This window comes from Cricetulus griseus, chromosome 2 (genome assembly GCF_003668045.3).
Source record: "Cricetulus griseus strain 17A/GY chromosome 2, alternate assembly CriGri-PICRH-1.0, whole genome shotgun sequence".
NCBI classification, from domain to species: Eukaryota; Metazoa; Chordata; class Mammalia; order Rodentia; family Cricetidae; genus Cricetulus; species Cricetulus griseus.
In genome coordinates this window covers 356,549,957-356,566,451 of record NC_048595.1, presented here as the reverse complement: position 1 = coordinate 356,566,451, position 16,495 = coordinate 356,549,957, and the positions used below count along the sequence as shown (strand labels likewise).

General features: G+C 45.9%; 1 protein-coding gene across 6 annotated transcripts in view; it reads right to left on the bottom strand.

Moving 5' to 3' along the window:
• The window catches only part of Myo10 (myosin X), a 207,136-nt gene that overhangs the window by 39,503 nt on the left and 151,138 nt on the right, over positions 1-16,495 (bottom strand). For 5 of the 6 annotated variants that reach the window (XM_027400037.2, XM_027400038.2, XM_027400040.2 and 2 more), the window contains 3 exons: positions 1,993-2,117; positions 1,752-1,866; positions 256-362 (listed from right to left, as the gene is read on the bottom strand). In XM_027400037.2, the coding sequence (XP_027255838.1) occupies positions 256-362; positions 1,752-1,866; positions 1,993-2,117 (347 nt within the window). Of the gene's footprint in view, positions 1-255; positions 363-1,751; positions 1,867-1,992; positions 2,118-3,833; positions 4,196-16,495 lie in introns of those variants that run through there. The other variant, XM_027400042.2, reaches the window with a different exon arrangement.

The following is a 16,495-nucleotide window of genomic DNA, read 5'->3' as shown; positions in this document are numbered from 1 at the left end:
CGGGTAGCAATGCCACAAGACACAGCCAAACTCCAGCGGCTTCAGGAGGTGCAGCAGAGCCAGGCGTGAGACAGACCTCTAAGTGAGCAGCAGGAACAGGAAATGATTTACTATTTTCTGCCCAGTTCAGGCTTATTGGGTTACTGCTGTGGCAGCTTCTCCGACCTTGGGTACCTCTCCACTCCCACAGACTACCCCACAGGGGGTCACAGCCCTTCTAGAGCTTCATGGCATTCTCCTAGGTGTGCACCTTACCGTGCCAAGTAGCCTAAGATGTGAGCTCGGATCACCATGGCTGCACGGTTAATCTCCTCTTCCCGCCTTTTCTCCAGATTTTGCTCCAAGGATTCCCGAAGGAAGACCTGCCCAGGAGGGAGACATGTGTGAGAGGAAAAGAACATGGTTGTAGAAGAGGCCTCTCAAAAGCAGAGCTGTCTTTTGGGGACAGCACCTGTTTCACTCTACTGATGTCTGTTGCAAACTTCCACAATAAGGCTTTTTTGGGCCAGTGCACTCTACACAGCTCACTGGCCGCAAACCAATACACTCCAAAATGCAATAAGGGTATATGACAAGAAAAACAGAAAAGAGTAGACAGAAAGTCAAGCTCCACCTTCTGTTGTAATTACTACAGTCAATAGGCATAAAGGGGCAGTCAAATTGCCAAAGTTTCTTATGTTTCACGTCATCATGGCTAGCGCACACTGGCTCACAGACCAGCATTAGTCCTATACTGAATCTAGGTGACAAGTGACACAGAGATTGACATAGAAAGAGGAGAAACAGAGGGGCGAATCCAGGAAAGTCCTAAAATACACTTTTTGCTGTCTTGGGGGAACCAATCTTCTCTCTCTGTGCCTGCTAAGTACAAAAAAGGACTGATACCAGGGAGGCAGCTCTGGGTGCTGGAGAGATGGCCCAGAGGTTGAAGACACTTACTGTTCTTCCAGTGGACCTAATTTGGTTCCACATCAAGTGGATCAAAATTGCCCATAACTCCCAGTCCCAGGGGACCCCATATCTTCTTCTGGCCTTCACGGGCACCTTCACTCATAGGCGCACACCAAGATAGATACACATAATTAAAAACAAAATAAAATCTTTTTTTTTTTTTATAAAGGAGGGTTGAGGAAGAAATTCTGGGATCTGGGAATGTAATTCAGTGGTCATGTATGAGGTTCTGAGTTCAATTCATACGCCTCTCCCCACCCTAAAATTCCAATGCTGGTCAAATGTGGCTCTGTAGCATCAGCATTGCTAGGTTTTGAAAAGATGAAGACTTGAGGGCTCTCTCTCTCTCAGTAAAAGTACTAGCTCTCATCTGGAATAAGGGGTTAAGGGCCTCTGCTACAGCAGCATGGCAAAATGTGGGTTTTACTTTACTCCTTCATGGCTGAGGTTTTGGCAACCCAGAAGGCTTCCCGCTGTCTGCTGCATGATAGCTGCTGTGGCAACAGGAATGGCACACACATGGCACTCAAATTAGAGCTGGAAGGCCTTGGGGTTTCATTTCTGAGGTGCTGGAGTTGCCTGGTACATTCACAACACAAGGGTCTCATTTAGCCAGCATTCTTGACTGCCTGGTATGTTTGCACATGCAAGTGTGTGTACACACACGCGTGCACACACACACTCCACACGAACCATCAGGATATTAATAACAACCCACTTAGCAGTGTCTGGGAATGCTACACCTTGTGGGTATCACCAGTCCCCCGGGGAAGGCGTGGCAAATGTTCCTGTCACTGTACCTTGGTCTTCCCCAGTTGCCACTCGCTGTGTGAGGCATCATAGAGCTGCAGTAGCACACTGCACTTCCCTCGGATGTCCTCAGGCAGAGCCAGGTTCCGCATTAGCACATTATATCTGCAGTAGAGGGTGCATGGTGTTACCTTTGCTATTTGCTCTCTCCTATCCCTTGAAGAGACAGCTAGGGAGGGAGGGAGGGAAGGAGGGAGGAAGAATGGGAGAATCCATTTAGCCCCTTCTTGCCTTTTGTAAAAATCCTGAAAGGGCCTTCGGACAGCATATCCTGCCTTTCGAATCCTCACCGTCTCCAGCATCCCAGAGTAACGCAGCTGGTTTAGCACGACTGCCTGATCAAACTGGTCTGGCATCTAAACCGTGAACAATGGGATAACGTTGGATAGTTAGATGACACAGCACTAATCAGGCTATACCCCCACTGGTGTTTGAGGGAGCGTGTGAACCTAGAACCTACACAAAACATACTATAGAAAATGAATGCCATGGATTTGTCACCTACTTCCCAAGTCCCAGTCAATCCTGTTGTGCCCACCATCCTGCTTACTGTCCCCCTCATATCTTTTGCCAATTTAATACCATTAGTAAATATTTTAGCATATGCCATAGTTTAACATAACTACCATACAATTACTATATCTTGAAAGATACCAACAATCCCTTAAAATGTCAATATCAATGTTCAAACACTTGACCATGTCACAAATATACCTCAACGTTGACTTTTCACCACTTTAATAACTATTTCCAAAAGCGTACAGTGTCATGTAAATATCACTCTGTTTATTAAACTTCTATAAGGATACCAGAGAGGTATTTTTTAACTAAAAAAAATACAATAATCTGAGGAGTACACATGGATAGACCCCCCACACACACACACACACGTGGCAGGGTGGGGGTATGAAATGCCTGAGGATAAAAGAGACAAGACTCTTAATTTGATCTAGTCTGATATGATACCCCACTTATTGCAAGTTCCACCAGAAGTGAGCCCAAGGACACAGAGATGAGACAGGAAGCCAAGCCAAGACACCTCCTCTAAAGGCCGCTCTCCCGTCTGCACAGCGGCCAGCTGGCACTGACACTGGAACAATAGTTTTTCAGGGAGAAAGCAAAGCGGGTCACTTCCCACTTGCAGCTTTTGGATGGTGATTCATTCTTCTAATCTAAGCCCCTATTCCCTTTAATTAACTTGAATGCTGTTATTCTATAGAACTCTAATAAAAGAACCAAAAAAACCCAGCCATACTGTGGAAAAGGCAAAAACAAAACAAAACAACAACAACAACAAAACCCCCACAAAGTGGCTTCCTCTCCAGCCCTTAAAAAAAAAACACAATTAGTTATGAACAGAACAAAAGCAAACTTAAAGCCAGGTTATTCTGCAGCTTCAAATACTAAAATTAAAACACCACACACACACACACACACACACACACACACACACACACACACACACACACTGCAAATCCCCCTATGGAGCTGCTGCCCTCATCTCCAGCAGGCACTCTTCTCTCAAGAATGTCTTATGCAAACACTTGTGGTCAGGTTGTCTTTACTTAGCAGTATTCTAACAGAATGCAGCCAACAAATTAGAGCCAGCGGCCAGGAGAGCAGTGACTCGGATTTTCAGTCTATACATTTGAACTCTCTTTACAAAAGTAAGAAAAGCCCTGGGCTGTGAAAACCAAACCAGCCACGACACCTTATACTGTTTGGAGAATGGGAGCATGAGGGTAAGTAGCTGCTCTGGAAGCTTTTGCCTATGCTGCTTCTAGCTTTATAGACTTGAGTGAACTATTTATGAATAAAGTGTAAGGCATCTTCAATTTTTTTGTTGTTAATGAATGCAATGGAAGCAGAGAAACTTTTAACTGGCCTAATTTGAGGTTCCAAAGAGTGAGAATTAACACTCATCCTTCAGCCATCGCTGTGCCTGACCCACATTCTGGTCCTGTCACTTTTCCTCCCTCCACGTAATTCCTTAGCCGGGCACCCAAGTTATTAAAGCGTCCTAAAAGATAGGACTCCCGGGGCCTCCCCTCTGAACCCGGACAGGCACTCACCATCTTCCTGCGTCTCCGAGGGACATTCCACCTTCTGTTAGGCTCTCGGGCCAAACTTCATACGGAAAACAACTGCCACCCTGACCTTTTCCCCACAGCTAAAGACTTGGAACAATAATGAACACCATTCCTGTGCTTTAAAAAGTGCCCGGTCACCATGACAACCCTTTCCACTCCGGGCTAATTAGTGTGGTGTGGTTCTAGGATTCGACACAGCTCCGTGAGCGGAGTGAGGGACGCTGGGAGCTGTTGCTTTTTGCAGACTCCTACTGCCATTGTGTTTCTGCCCCTTCCCAGTAATTTAACCAGGGGAAGGGGGCTCTATAGGCCCATTGTCGCCCCGGGCAACCCGCCTACGGTGGTCACGAGGGGGCAACCCCGGCTTCCCATTGGTGCTTCTGTTTTCAGTGGCAACTTCCTTTTCTGGTGAATTTAACTTTCAAAGATGTCACAGCTGGAGGCTGGTCAAGGAGCATTTTCCTTTTCAAAACCTGCCTAATGCTTGCTAGTCCTCACTGGTAACCGGTTCTGGGGGCTGCCCTGCACCCCAACAAAGACTGCCTGTGGAGCACTAAAAGCCAGGTTTTGATGAGGACAAATAGACTAGATTTTTGAAAGAAGCAGTTCTAACTTCAGACAATTACAGCCCCAGCAAAATCACTCAAGTGAATAGTTATGAAATGCCTACTGTGTGTAAGAGTCTTGTGATTCAGGCTTGTAGAAGACTAACCAGTGGGGGCTAAATTTTGTTCTCAAGGTTCCTGAAATTTGGGAGGTGCCAGGTGTGTCAAAAATCACCACTGGCTGGGGAGATGGTCAGTGGGTAAATAAAAGCTGGGCACAGTGACAGTTTTGTGACCCCGATGCTGAGCAGTATAGACAGGGCAGATCTTAGGATCTGTAGTTAACCAGTCTAGCTCAAAGAGTCCCAGGTTCAGTGGAAGGCCTTGTCTCCAAAACAAGGCAGTGGCCCAATGAAGTGGCTCATTGGGTAAAGATGCTTGCATGGGGATTTGATCCTAGGGACACACACAGTAGAAGGTGAGAACTGATTCCACCCATGGGTATGCCCCTTTCATAAATGGACACATAACTGGAAGGAAAACAAGGCAGAGAGCAATAGAAGTTACCTGAAGTCAACGTCTGGCCTCCACATATACACAAAGGTGAATGCACATATACACACAGCTGCCACACACACAACCATACAACAGAAAGTCTACGCTCTCACTGTATTAAAGATCCAAATAGAAACACAAGCATGGTCTCACCCATCAAGATGTACCTACTGGTTCTTTAGTGGCACTATTGTTATGGGGGTAACTAACCACGTTCTGATTAGATTTGAGGTCTGCTCCTCAGGAAGGAATTCATGCCTGACATAGGAATGTAAAAGTCCAAGGCTGGGGAGGTCATAGGCCCTGGGAGGTGGGTCAGTATGGGTGGGTGGGCGGGGTGAGGCGGGCTACTACCATTGTTTTACTAAATGGTCACAGATGTCAAACTGCCTTCTAAATATTTGTTCTTAAGGATTAGTGTTGTTCTCAGCTTTGCTTTTTAGCAGTGATTATCAGTTAACATACACTCATAGCTGCACTCATAACCGGTCAAATAAAGAGACCTTTGGCTGCTTAGTCCTAAATGATGCACCCCCATCATCACCCTTCCAAGGCTCAGAAACAACACAAGAGCCATGGACAGGATGGGGAGGAATGCTGTTAAACGCTACCTTCTGAACGTGGCCTTGCTTCTACACGCATGATCTCACAGCAGCTGTACCTGTATCAAGCCAGTCAACATTCCCACAAGGATGTCACAAGGACTAATGAGGCCCTGTTCCTCTGCTGAGAGGCTACTACCCACAGTTGAGAGCTCCTGGAAAAGGGAGAGTCCATTTTCTTCCAGTATGTGGCCGAGGTAGGTTAGTCATGCTCCATTATAAGCTCCTACCCCTGTATGCATGCAAAATACTAACTGGACTCAAGTTTTTGGAAAGATGATACAGTGGTAGGAGAAGGGAGGAGGTGATATAAACAAGATACATTGTATGTATGTGTACGAAATTGTCAAGGTGCAAAAAGAATATTGTTTTTAAAAGACACAAAATGGGAGATAGGAAGACTGAAGAGCCACAGGCAGCACATGGACTTGAACCAGAGTTTAGGGTCATAGAGGTGGAAAGGAAGGTTAGCTGTAATGGAGAGAAGGGGCACAAACAAAGGAATGTGGGGAAAAAAAAAAAAAAAACTGCCTGCCATAGTCTGGGTTTTCATATGGGGCAGGGGTGGGGTACAGAGAGGAGACCTAGAAGGGACATAATGTTCAAGATGGAATGGTGCCAGGTGGGGGTGGCGCAGGCCTTTAGTCCCAGCACTGGGGCACCAGAGGCAGGTGGATCTCTGAGTTCAAGGCAGGTCTGGTCCCCTGAACGAGTTCCAGGACAGGCTCCAAAGCTACAGAGAAACCCTATCTCAAAAAAACAAAACAAAACAAAACAAAAAACAAAAATCAAGATAGAATGGCTATGGGGTTCGAAAGGAGAGGCTAAGTGTAGACCTTTTTGATGGGAGGATAACATTGTTGGCAAGAAAACACTAAAAACAAGGCCATCCCACTGCCACCACCGCCGCCGCCGCCGCCAGAAGGGCGGGGGTCACCTGCTAACCAGAACAAGGGGAGTGGGGCACCATCTGCAAAGAAGACTGAAAGAACCAGCCACTGATGCTGAGCTCTCTTTGAAAAGGAAGCTCCCAGGAAAGCATGTGTGATCAACAGCCCCTGCCTGCAAAACTGGCCATACCTGTGGAGACACAGGTGAGCATACGCAGGTGTGAATGCAGGGAGACCACTGAGATGAAAGGGAAGGGAAAAGAATCAGACTGCACTAAAGAAGGAAGCAGCCACACAGATAACATAACAAGTTTCCATTTATCTTTAAAGATATTGCCGAACAGTACATCTTTGTGTGTGCTCATGACTGTGAAGGTACATACATGTATGAGGAATGAATGCACATGTACATGTGAGTAAACTCAACAGGACAACCTTAAGTTATTGTGCCTCAGGCACTGTCCACCTTTTTTTTTTTGTTTTAAGATTTATTCATTTTGCTTCATGTGTAAGTGTTTTTGGTTTTTTGTTTTGGTATTTTACTCTTTTTCCTCTCTCTCTCTCTCTCTCTCTCTCTCTCTCTCTCTCTCTCTCTGCTTTTTTGAGACAGGGTTTCTCTGTGTAACAGTCTTGGATGTTCTGGAAACTCTCTTTATAGACCAGGCTGTCCTCAAACTCACTGAGATCCCCCTGCCTCTGAGTCCCAACTGCTGGGATTAAAGGAGTACGCCGCCACCACCACCCAGAGATGTATGTACATATGTGCACCGAGTGCTTGTGTGCCAATTCTCACAGAGGCCATGAAGGTGTCCGATCTCCTGGCACAGTAGTTACCAGCAGTTGTGAGCCCTCTAATATAGATTCAGGCACCTGAACGCAGGTCCTCTTGCAAGAGCAGCAAGTGCTCTTATTGCTGAGCCATCTTTCCAGCCCCTAAACCCACAGCTGAAGAACTCAAGGATACAAAGGGCTGGCTGTACATATTCTACAATGGAATATAGTTTGGCCATAAAAAGAAATGAGCTACTAACACGTTGTAATGCAATCGTGCTAAGTGAAAGATTCCATGGCAAAAGACCAGACATCCTATGATTCAATTCAGATGAAACATCTAGAAGAGGGAAATATACAGCAACAGTAAGTGGTAAATAAATCTTAAAAGGGGGAGGGCGGTGGGAGCAGGCTGGAAAGATGGCTCAGAGGTTAAGAGCACTGGCTCCTCTTCCAGAGGTCCTGAGTTCTAGTCCCAGCAACCACATGGCGGCTCACAACCATCTATAGTGGGATTTGATGCCCTCTTCTGGCATAAAGTTGACCATGAAGATAGAGCACTCATATACAGAAAATAAATGAATAAATCTTTAAAAAAAAAAAAAAAAGAAACAGGAAGTGGACGGATGAAGCAGCTTCTGACCACCCAGTGGAGTGATGTGGAAAGGGAGACTCTAAATCTTGAGACTCTCTTGTGAATGTGGTCCAAATTCAGATGTTGCCCATAGCTGCACACCTCTGAATAATTTAAAAACCAGTGACATGCATTTTCCACAAGTCAATTATATGGCGTTTGGATTGGCTGGTCACGGTGCATGCCTGTTAGTTACGTTACTTGGGAGACAGAGGCAGGAAAGTCAAATAAGCTCAAGGTCAGCCTGGTCTACATAGTGAGTTCCAGGCCAGCAAGTGTGAACTTGTCTCAACATTAAAACCCAAATCAAAAGTATGAATAAAAGGTGGGTTTATGCCTATAATCAGTAGTCTGAGCAAGGGAACTGAAGATAGAACCAGCCTGGGCTACAGTCTAAAATAAGGCCCTATCTAAAAATACAGTGTAGCAGAGAGGAAGCTGGGGATATAGGTTACTGAGCACTCGCCTGGCACTTTTAAGGCTCCAAGTTTGACCCCCAGCAATGAGAAAGTAGAAAAAGAAAGTACATTAAAGGGCCAGTGGCACTGAGGCCTTTATAAAACACCTAAGCAGTGTAGTTAAGAGAAAGTTTGCTTATTGGAGACTAGATAAAACATCCTTTAACTTATGCTTAAGGAATCAGTCAAATACAGAAAAAAAAAAAAAAAAACAGTGTAAAAAAGGAAGAAAGAAATCTTTTCTTCAAAATGAAATAAGAAGGCAAAATACCTAGACAGAAACAAATGACTGATAACAGCAAGTTATCGATTAAATAAATAGTGGGCATTAAATACATAGTGGCAAACGTTTGCCTCTGGGAATTTAAATACAAGGCATTAGATGGCCTGGCAGAGGGGCAGGGGGACCAGTGGCTTCACAGTGGAGCCATATAGACTTCTGAATCGGATAGGCCCCAAATGAGACCCAGGCATGGGTTAAGCACATCACACAACAACAGCACGTGTGTCACCTGCCTATGGTAAAGGGAAATGCCATCTGTACTTACTAAGTCAAGGAAAACTGAGTTTATTATCTGTGGACTTATTTCACCTGTCTGTCTATCATCTGCCTACTTACTTACTTATGTTCTGGGTGTGTACATGTGCTGTTCAGAGGACCACCTCAGCTGTCCTTTCTCAGGAGGTGTCTACCTTATTTTTTGAGACAGGTTCTCTCACTGAGACCTGCCGTGTACTGACTAGTCTAGACTGACTAGCCAGAAAGCCCCAGGGATCCCCCATTTCTTCTTTCCTAGTGCTGAGAATACAAGTATGCAGCATCATGCTCAGCTTTCTGAGTTGATTCTACAGACAACTCACATCTTCCTGCTACCAGCTGAGCTGTCCTAGGCTGTGCTCCTAATAGATTATAATTTATTTCCAAAATGAATCATTTCTCCCTCCTTTGGAGATAATTTATGAGATCATGTAAACATGCATTTTTAATCAGCTGAAAAGATTTATGGAAAGCCTCACCCAGACTGAGCCACAAGAGCAGCCAGCCTCTGCAGGTAGCAACAGCAGGCCAGTCCTACTTGGTCCAGCCTAGATGGAACTTAGGATTCAACTACTGAGAATTCAAAGGGCAGTGAGGCCTGGCTCTGGAGATCCAGGAGACCTCTTGAGCACACACGGTCACAGAAAGCCAAACAAAGCATTCCAGAGTAACACCAACATCTGCCCGGTGTCCTACAGTCACATACTGCCACGATCAGAGAGAATAACATCCGACTCAACTGTACACACAAGCTAGCCTTATATTTTGATAGCCTAGCTTCAAACTTAAGAAGTTAGAGATTCAATAAGAACATACCACAGGTAAGTTAGGTTAGGCTAAAACTGGAGGTCACCAACAGAGTCCTCTGACTGTGGTATTCCTGGCTCTGAACAGGCAATAAGCAAAAGCTGGCTCAGTCATACATAAGCTTTTCTATTTTTGGCTGCCATCACCACTCAAGGGCTGACAGACATTTCCACACAGCTGTTGCATACTTGCTAATTTTCACATTTTGGGGGGAAAGAAGCAGAAGTCCATTTCCCCTCCATGGATGGACAGACAGAATCCCTCCAGGGGAGAACTGAAAGCCCCAGGTGACAGACATGCCAAGTGGAGCTGTGAGTCAGCCTGGAGGTTAGAACACATGGAAATTTCCCCCTCCCTGAGGGGAGCCTCCAAAGCCACACCTATTAGGTACAGGACAGTTAGTACCAGAGCACAAGAAACCCTGTACTGAGTTTGGAACTGGGGGCTTTCTCCACTGGGTGTCTTGATGGGAAAGGGAAACCAAGGATGTAATGAAGACGAAGGCTGCAACTTCACCCTCAAGGGCCCTGAAACAGGGCTCCAATCTCCCTTTACACTGAGGACACACACCTATATTTTTTCACACTACACTTGCTTCTCAATGAGCAACTGCACTTGTTTTTGCCCCAGGTGCAGCTCACCTCCCCCACCCTAGATATTCTCAGATGCTGCTGTCCCTCACTCCGAGTGGGTCAACCCTCCTCCCCTCTGCTGTCTCCTGCATGGCACAACCCATGGGAGCCATCAGCCCATGGTGACAAAATGAAGTGTGTGATATAAGGCTGGGGGCGCGCGGGGTGGGGGTTGGGGGGCACGACCATCTGGGAAATGCTATTTTACAACTTCCAAAATACTTCACATATAACAACCATTTGCTTATCTCTACTATCTCCTCCATCCCAAGGGCCGGCAGGCAGGGTGTGTGTGTGTGTGTGTGTGTGTGTGTGTGTGTGTGTGTGTGTGTGTGTGTGTGTGTGTACTAAAGGTGGAGAAGCAGAGCCATGAAGTCATTCAGTAAGGAATTGTGACAGGTCCTGTTTACTTTTTCCTAGACTTCAGTGGTCTCTCTCTCCTTAATAGGCAAGATTAAGTGTAAAGTGACACCACATGAGTGCCACAGCCATCCTCTATGGATGGATGGCCAAGTGGACCCTCTTGTGTTCCAGTACCTGGGTTGGCTTGCATTTAGGAATGGCAATGGTAGTAAACACTGACCTAATATTAGGAGTAGGAAAAGCAGGTGCAAAACTAACAGCATTAGTGACAGCAGTAAGGATGAAAGCTAACAAGTTCCGAGGATTAGGTGCCCAGGCACCAGTTTTAAGAAATCTGTTCCAGGGCTGAAGAGATGGCTCAGAGGTTAAGAGCACTGACTGTTCTTCCAGAGGTCCTGAGTTCAATCCCCAGCAACCACATGGTAGGCTCACAACCATCCATTATGAGATCTGGTGCCCTCTTCTGGGATGCAGATATACATGGAAGCAGAATACATAATAAATGTATACATAACAAATAAAAAAGAATTCTGTTCCATAGATGCCACTGCTATCTCCATTTCACAGATGCCATTACCTGAAAGGTCACAGAGCACATGCGTGACAGAATCAGTCAGAGTGACTGCTCAGGCCCTAGGAGCTAGCCAGCCACACTTGCATTAGGTTCACAAAGGGAATGGGGTGTTCCTGCAGCACCACAGTATTCATTCTGCAACAGTAGAGTTTATTTCCTGGTATTCCTGAATGAACTTCACCACAATAGTTATTTTGGGAGTAGCCCAAAATAGAAATTCAATCTGAGGATTAAAATGTGGTTAAGACAGTGAGTTTAGTTACAGCAGGGGCTATCAAAGTATAGCCTGTTTGGATAAATAAAGTTTTATTGGAATACAGCCACACAAGGCTGGGAAGCATGGCAGCCTTAGTTCAAATCCCCAGCACCTACCTAAAAAGCTGGGGATGACCAAGTGCACCTGTAACCCCAGTGCTAAAGGGTGGGGGACCCAGGAGGCTTACTGAGCTTCCTATTCCTAGTCCCCTGTCTGGCTCCAGGCTCAGTGAGAGACTGATACAAGATAAGGCAGAGAGAGATATAGTAAGGCTACCTGATATCTTCCTGTGACCAGATTACACACCAGCACTGCACTGATCATCACACACACATACACACACACCACACATACACACACCATATAGACACACATATACACACCATATAGACACACAACCACTTACACACATCACACCACACACACACACACAGCACATATATTACACATGCACGCACACAACACCACACATACACACAATCATGTACATACACATGCACACACTACATATATATGAAACCATTTACACACACGACACCACATACACCATACACACACACACACTGCTGATTTTGGAGTTAAAGAACAAAGGCCATGTCTGGGGCTGAGGCATAGTTCAGGGGTAGGGCCCACAATCAGGATGTAGGAAGCTATATATACTATTAAAAGTCATCTTTATAAAATTAATTTTCTTCATACTTTTTGATTTTTAGATTTATTTATTTATTATGTATACAGTATTCTGTCTGCATGTATCCCTGCAGGTCAGAAGAGGGCATTAGATCTCATTACAGATGGTTGTGAGCCACCATGTGGTTGCTGGGAATTGAACTCAAGACCTCTGGAAGAGAAGAGCAGCCAGTGCTCTTAACCTCTGAGCCATTTCTCCAGCTCTAATTTTCTTCATACTTTTAAATACAGCTATTGGAAAGTGTTCAGTTCTGTACACAGCTCACACTATGCACCTACTGAAGAAATAGAGCCTGTGTTCCACAAAAGTTCACAAGGTAAAAAAAAGAACAAGCTTAAAATTATTCTCCTTGGGTTTGGTCCCAGAGAATACTTTCTGCAAGTCTAACACAGGCTTATACATTTAGATAAACTCTGAAACATACAGTCTCACCAACTGCTCCGATCTGATGAGGAGGAGGAAGGCTGGGGTAAGAACATGAACTAGCAAAAACAGTGGAGCACACTAAACACCGGGTATGAGGCATTTCCTCCAGCTTCAAACATGCCACGTGAAAGATCTTTCAAGACAAAAACAGTGTCTCAAACATAGAAGTCTTTCCATCAGTTCTGCATTTAGTGTCTAAACACAACAAAAGATTGTTGCATCATCAACTTTTCAAAACTAAACCTTTGAACACAGCGTTGTCAGTACCTACAGTGGTGGTGAGAACCATGTGCAAGCGTGTACTGAAGCCAGGCCAGATAGACCGAGATGGGGAGCACACACGGAACAGTAAGCGCTCGGGAAGACTATGCCTACCAGCCCTCCAGTGTTTGCAACTAGCCTTCCTTTCTCATTGTACCCATGGGACATTCATGTATTCAGATCTTAGCTACTATTGTGCCCCTGTCACGTACTTGTTTCCAATCCTCAAACCTCACACAGTGAACATATGGTCAGATGTTTCCCTGAGGCAGGAGAATGTAAGCCCAGCCTCCACTTCAGCTCTTCCTCCATCCTCAGTTTTCCAGCTTCCTGCTTCTATCAGACCCTGAACCTATTGTAGACTTCCTTCCCTTCTCCAGGGCTTTGTGTTGAATACTGCCCAGGGATGAGCTTCCTTCCTGCTCTCCCATCTCCACACTACAGGGTGGACTCCCTCCCCTTCCCGTTCCCAGAATACTACACAGCAAGGTGCCAGTCTTCATGCCAGCTGTAGCTCCCTCCACCAAGGCATGGAGTCTCCCCTGAAATTGCAGAAAGACAACAGTATGTTCCCATAGATCAGATAGATCCCCGGCTTGCTGAATACATGCGCGCTCGCGTCTGTCTGTCTGTCTGTCTGTCTGTCTGTCTGTCTGTCTGTCTGTGTGATTGTCATCTTCAAAGGAAAGCTACCATCTCCTTCTGCAATTAAAGTGAAAGAGCAACTATCTAACTAACCTTGAATGGATTGCCACACACAGGGATTTTCATGACCTGAAAGAAATGTCCAAGAGTCCTGTTCAGGCCAGTGGGCAAGATAGCATTTTTTACTCCATTTTATACTGAACATGGAGAGTTCCCTGCCTGAGGCCACATGACCAGTCAGTTCTAAGTCCTAGACTCTTCCTCAGAGGAAAAGCTCAGGTGGTACACTTGCCAAATGGACAGCAAGAGTTTAGGAACTTTCACAATGGCTGACACAATGGCATCATGTTTACTGTATTTCTCAAATTTGCTGACCAATAGTGAGTCAGGGCTGGTAAGCCAGCTCAGAAGGTAGAGATGCCTGCTAAGCCTGATGACTATCGGGAGTTCCATTCCCAGGACCCACATAGTGAAAACAGAGAAGGGATTCCTCTCTGCCTTGCACACCACACACAGAAAACGAATAATTTAAAAGCAACTAAACCCTGCCCTTTACCACGTAATTAGAGAAGTTCTAGTCTAGAAGTTACAGTTACCAATGCTGACACTGGGCAATGCTTGTGAGGTGCGGCTCCATTGTAGTGTGCACACATCTATCCTGCCTGCATATTACCCCCAACACCCTGAACACGGCACCAGACAACTCCTCTTTCTGTTTATCACTGCCAGGGTGATGGACAGGAAAGTGTATTGTCTTAAATCTTTCCTTGAGGTTGTGGGTGTAAAATGTCTACTCACAGGTGAGGTCACACTGCTGTTTAAAAAGTTCTCTAGCTTATACAGGAGACGAAGTGGATATTCCTTCTGTCAGTCTTTCCATCATATCTTTCCATCATGTTCTTCTCTCAGCACTGCTCTCTAGGTGGCTCATGGCCAGCCTTGCTAAGCACCACAGTAGTATGCAGGACAGCTGTTCTGAGGCAAGATCATGCCACACCAACATGCAAAAACATTTAGCAGCGCCAGATACCCACTTTCCCAGCCTCCTGCAGAGGGCGACTCAACCGCAATACCTGGTCCCAGCCCTGTAACTCAGCAGAAAAGCCAGGGATAGGTGGGCAAACCCACTTACAGAACCTCCAGGAAAGCTTTGCTTCCTAGTAATGGGAGGGCTCCCAGGGTTCATCTCTGACCCTTTCCAGGATTAATGTTTACTCTGAGAAGACACAGCCTTTGTTTTAGTCAGATGGACCTCAACAACACAATTTAAATGCTGACAAAACTGCGTGATGATGTTCTCAGAGCATGTGGCTTTGGCAGCCATCTTACAAGCCCAAGGAGTTAGAGATGCCTTAACTGGAAGCCCTGACGCTGTAAAAGCTGCAAATAAACTCTTGTTTGGAAGCCGAAACTCTAAGCACATCAAGGGCATGGGTCACTATTGGCAGTTACCATTACTGTCTGTCCTGAAGGTTTGGAATTTATGTGGAAGGAGACAGAGGGTACTGTGTGCTACACTTTTCTAGGCTGCTGGTAGACAGAAGTCTTACAAAGGGGGAGAAGGGTCTTTCAAAGAGGAAAAGTATCCCCAGTGATGAACCCTAAATGTCAAAAATATGCTCAAGGTAAGCCAATGTAGAGCACAGGTCAGCATGGCACATGGCAACACAAACCAGCACATGATGGGAAGCCAGACTGTCAAGTTCAAAGGTAGGAGCTCAGAGTCAGATAGGAGGAGGGACCAGAGTTCCCTGCCTCAGTGAGAATCACCAGGGTGGCCTCATCAGCAGTGGCTAAATGCCCAAGGTCCCTGGGGTGGGAGTCGTGGGAAAACAGTGCTCAGAGTCTAGTGTGGATGGGGGAGGAGGTTGAGGCACTGCTCCAGTAGGATACAGGTGGTTTGTGTGGGTTCAGGAATGGATGCTCTCAAACCTTGCTGAGTTACAAGGTGAGCTCATGTGCTGTGGAAGCTCAAGTGTGGGGAGGTGTGGGGGAGTCAGCAAGGAAGGCTGCTACAATCGGGGACTGAGCTGATCACTGCACATTCCAAGAGGAGCTTGGGACCTGCATGACTTTAGAGGCTTCAAGTGCACATCCAGTGGCGCACATCCAGTTTCCTCCCTGGTCCAGGAGCACACAATTTCACAGCTCATTTTTCATATGCAAACTATGCAGCAACCAGAAAAACAAACAACAACAACAAAAAAAACCTCTCCTGAAGACACTAAGAAAAGGACGGTGAGGCCAGTACGACCAAATGAAGCCAGTTCGTATGCTCCGCAGGGTTGAGGTAGTGGATTTAGATGATTAGCAGTTTTAGAAACTAAAATGGAGTGAGGAGAGTTAAACAAAGGAACCTAAGCCTCTATTAAAATGTGGGCTGGGGGCTGGAGAGATGGCTCAGAGGTTAAAGAGCACTGGCTGTTCTTTCAGAGGTTCTGAATTCAATTCCCAGCAACCACATGGCGACTCACAACCATCTATAATGAGATCTAGGGCCCTCTTCTGGCCTTCGGGCACACTTGCAAAAGGAGGCATAACACATAATGTATACATAATAAATAAATTAACCTTAAAAAAGGATGTAGGCTGGGGTGTAGTTTGGTGGTTACATGCAGGTAGAATCCTCAAGGACAGGGGCAGATCTCATTCATGGGCTACTCATGCAGGGCAGCCCCTTTACTTGGCAGGGAGATTGCAATCACATCTGGTAAAATGTATGTCACTGTTGCCCAGAAGCAGAAGAGGCAGGCCTTGCCCTGAAGGTCACCCTCCTGGGAAGCCAGGTCAGCCAATCCTCCATCTGCCCAGAGGCAGTCTTAAAGCTGAGCCACTTCTCAAGTTCCACCCCTACCACCAAGGAAAATCCAAAAGATAGTGTCCCATGAGTCTCAGAAACACACAAGAGGAGGCCAGGTGTGCTGGAACACATCTGAATTCCAGCCCTAAGCAGGAAGACTAGATTGCCGCAAGTTTAAGGCCAGCTCGGAGTAAGT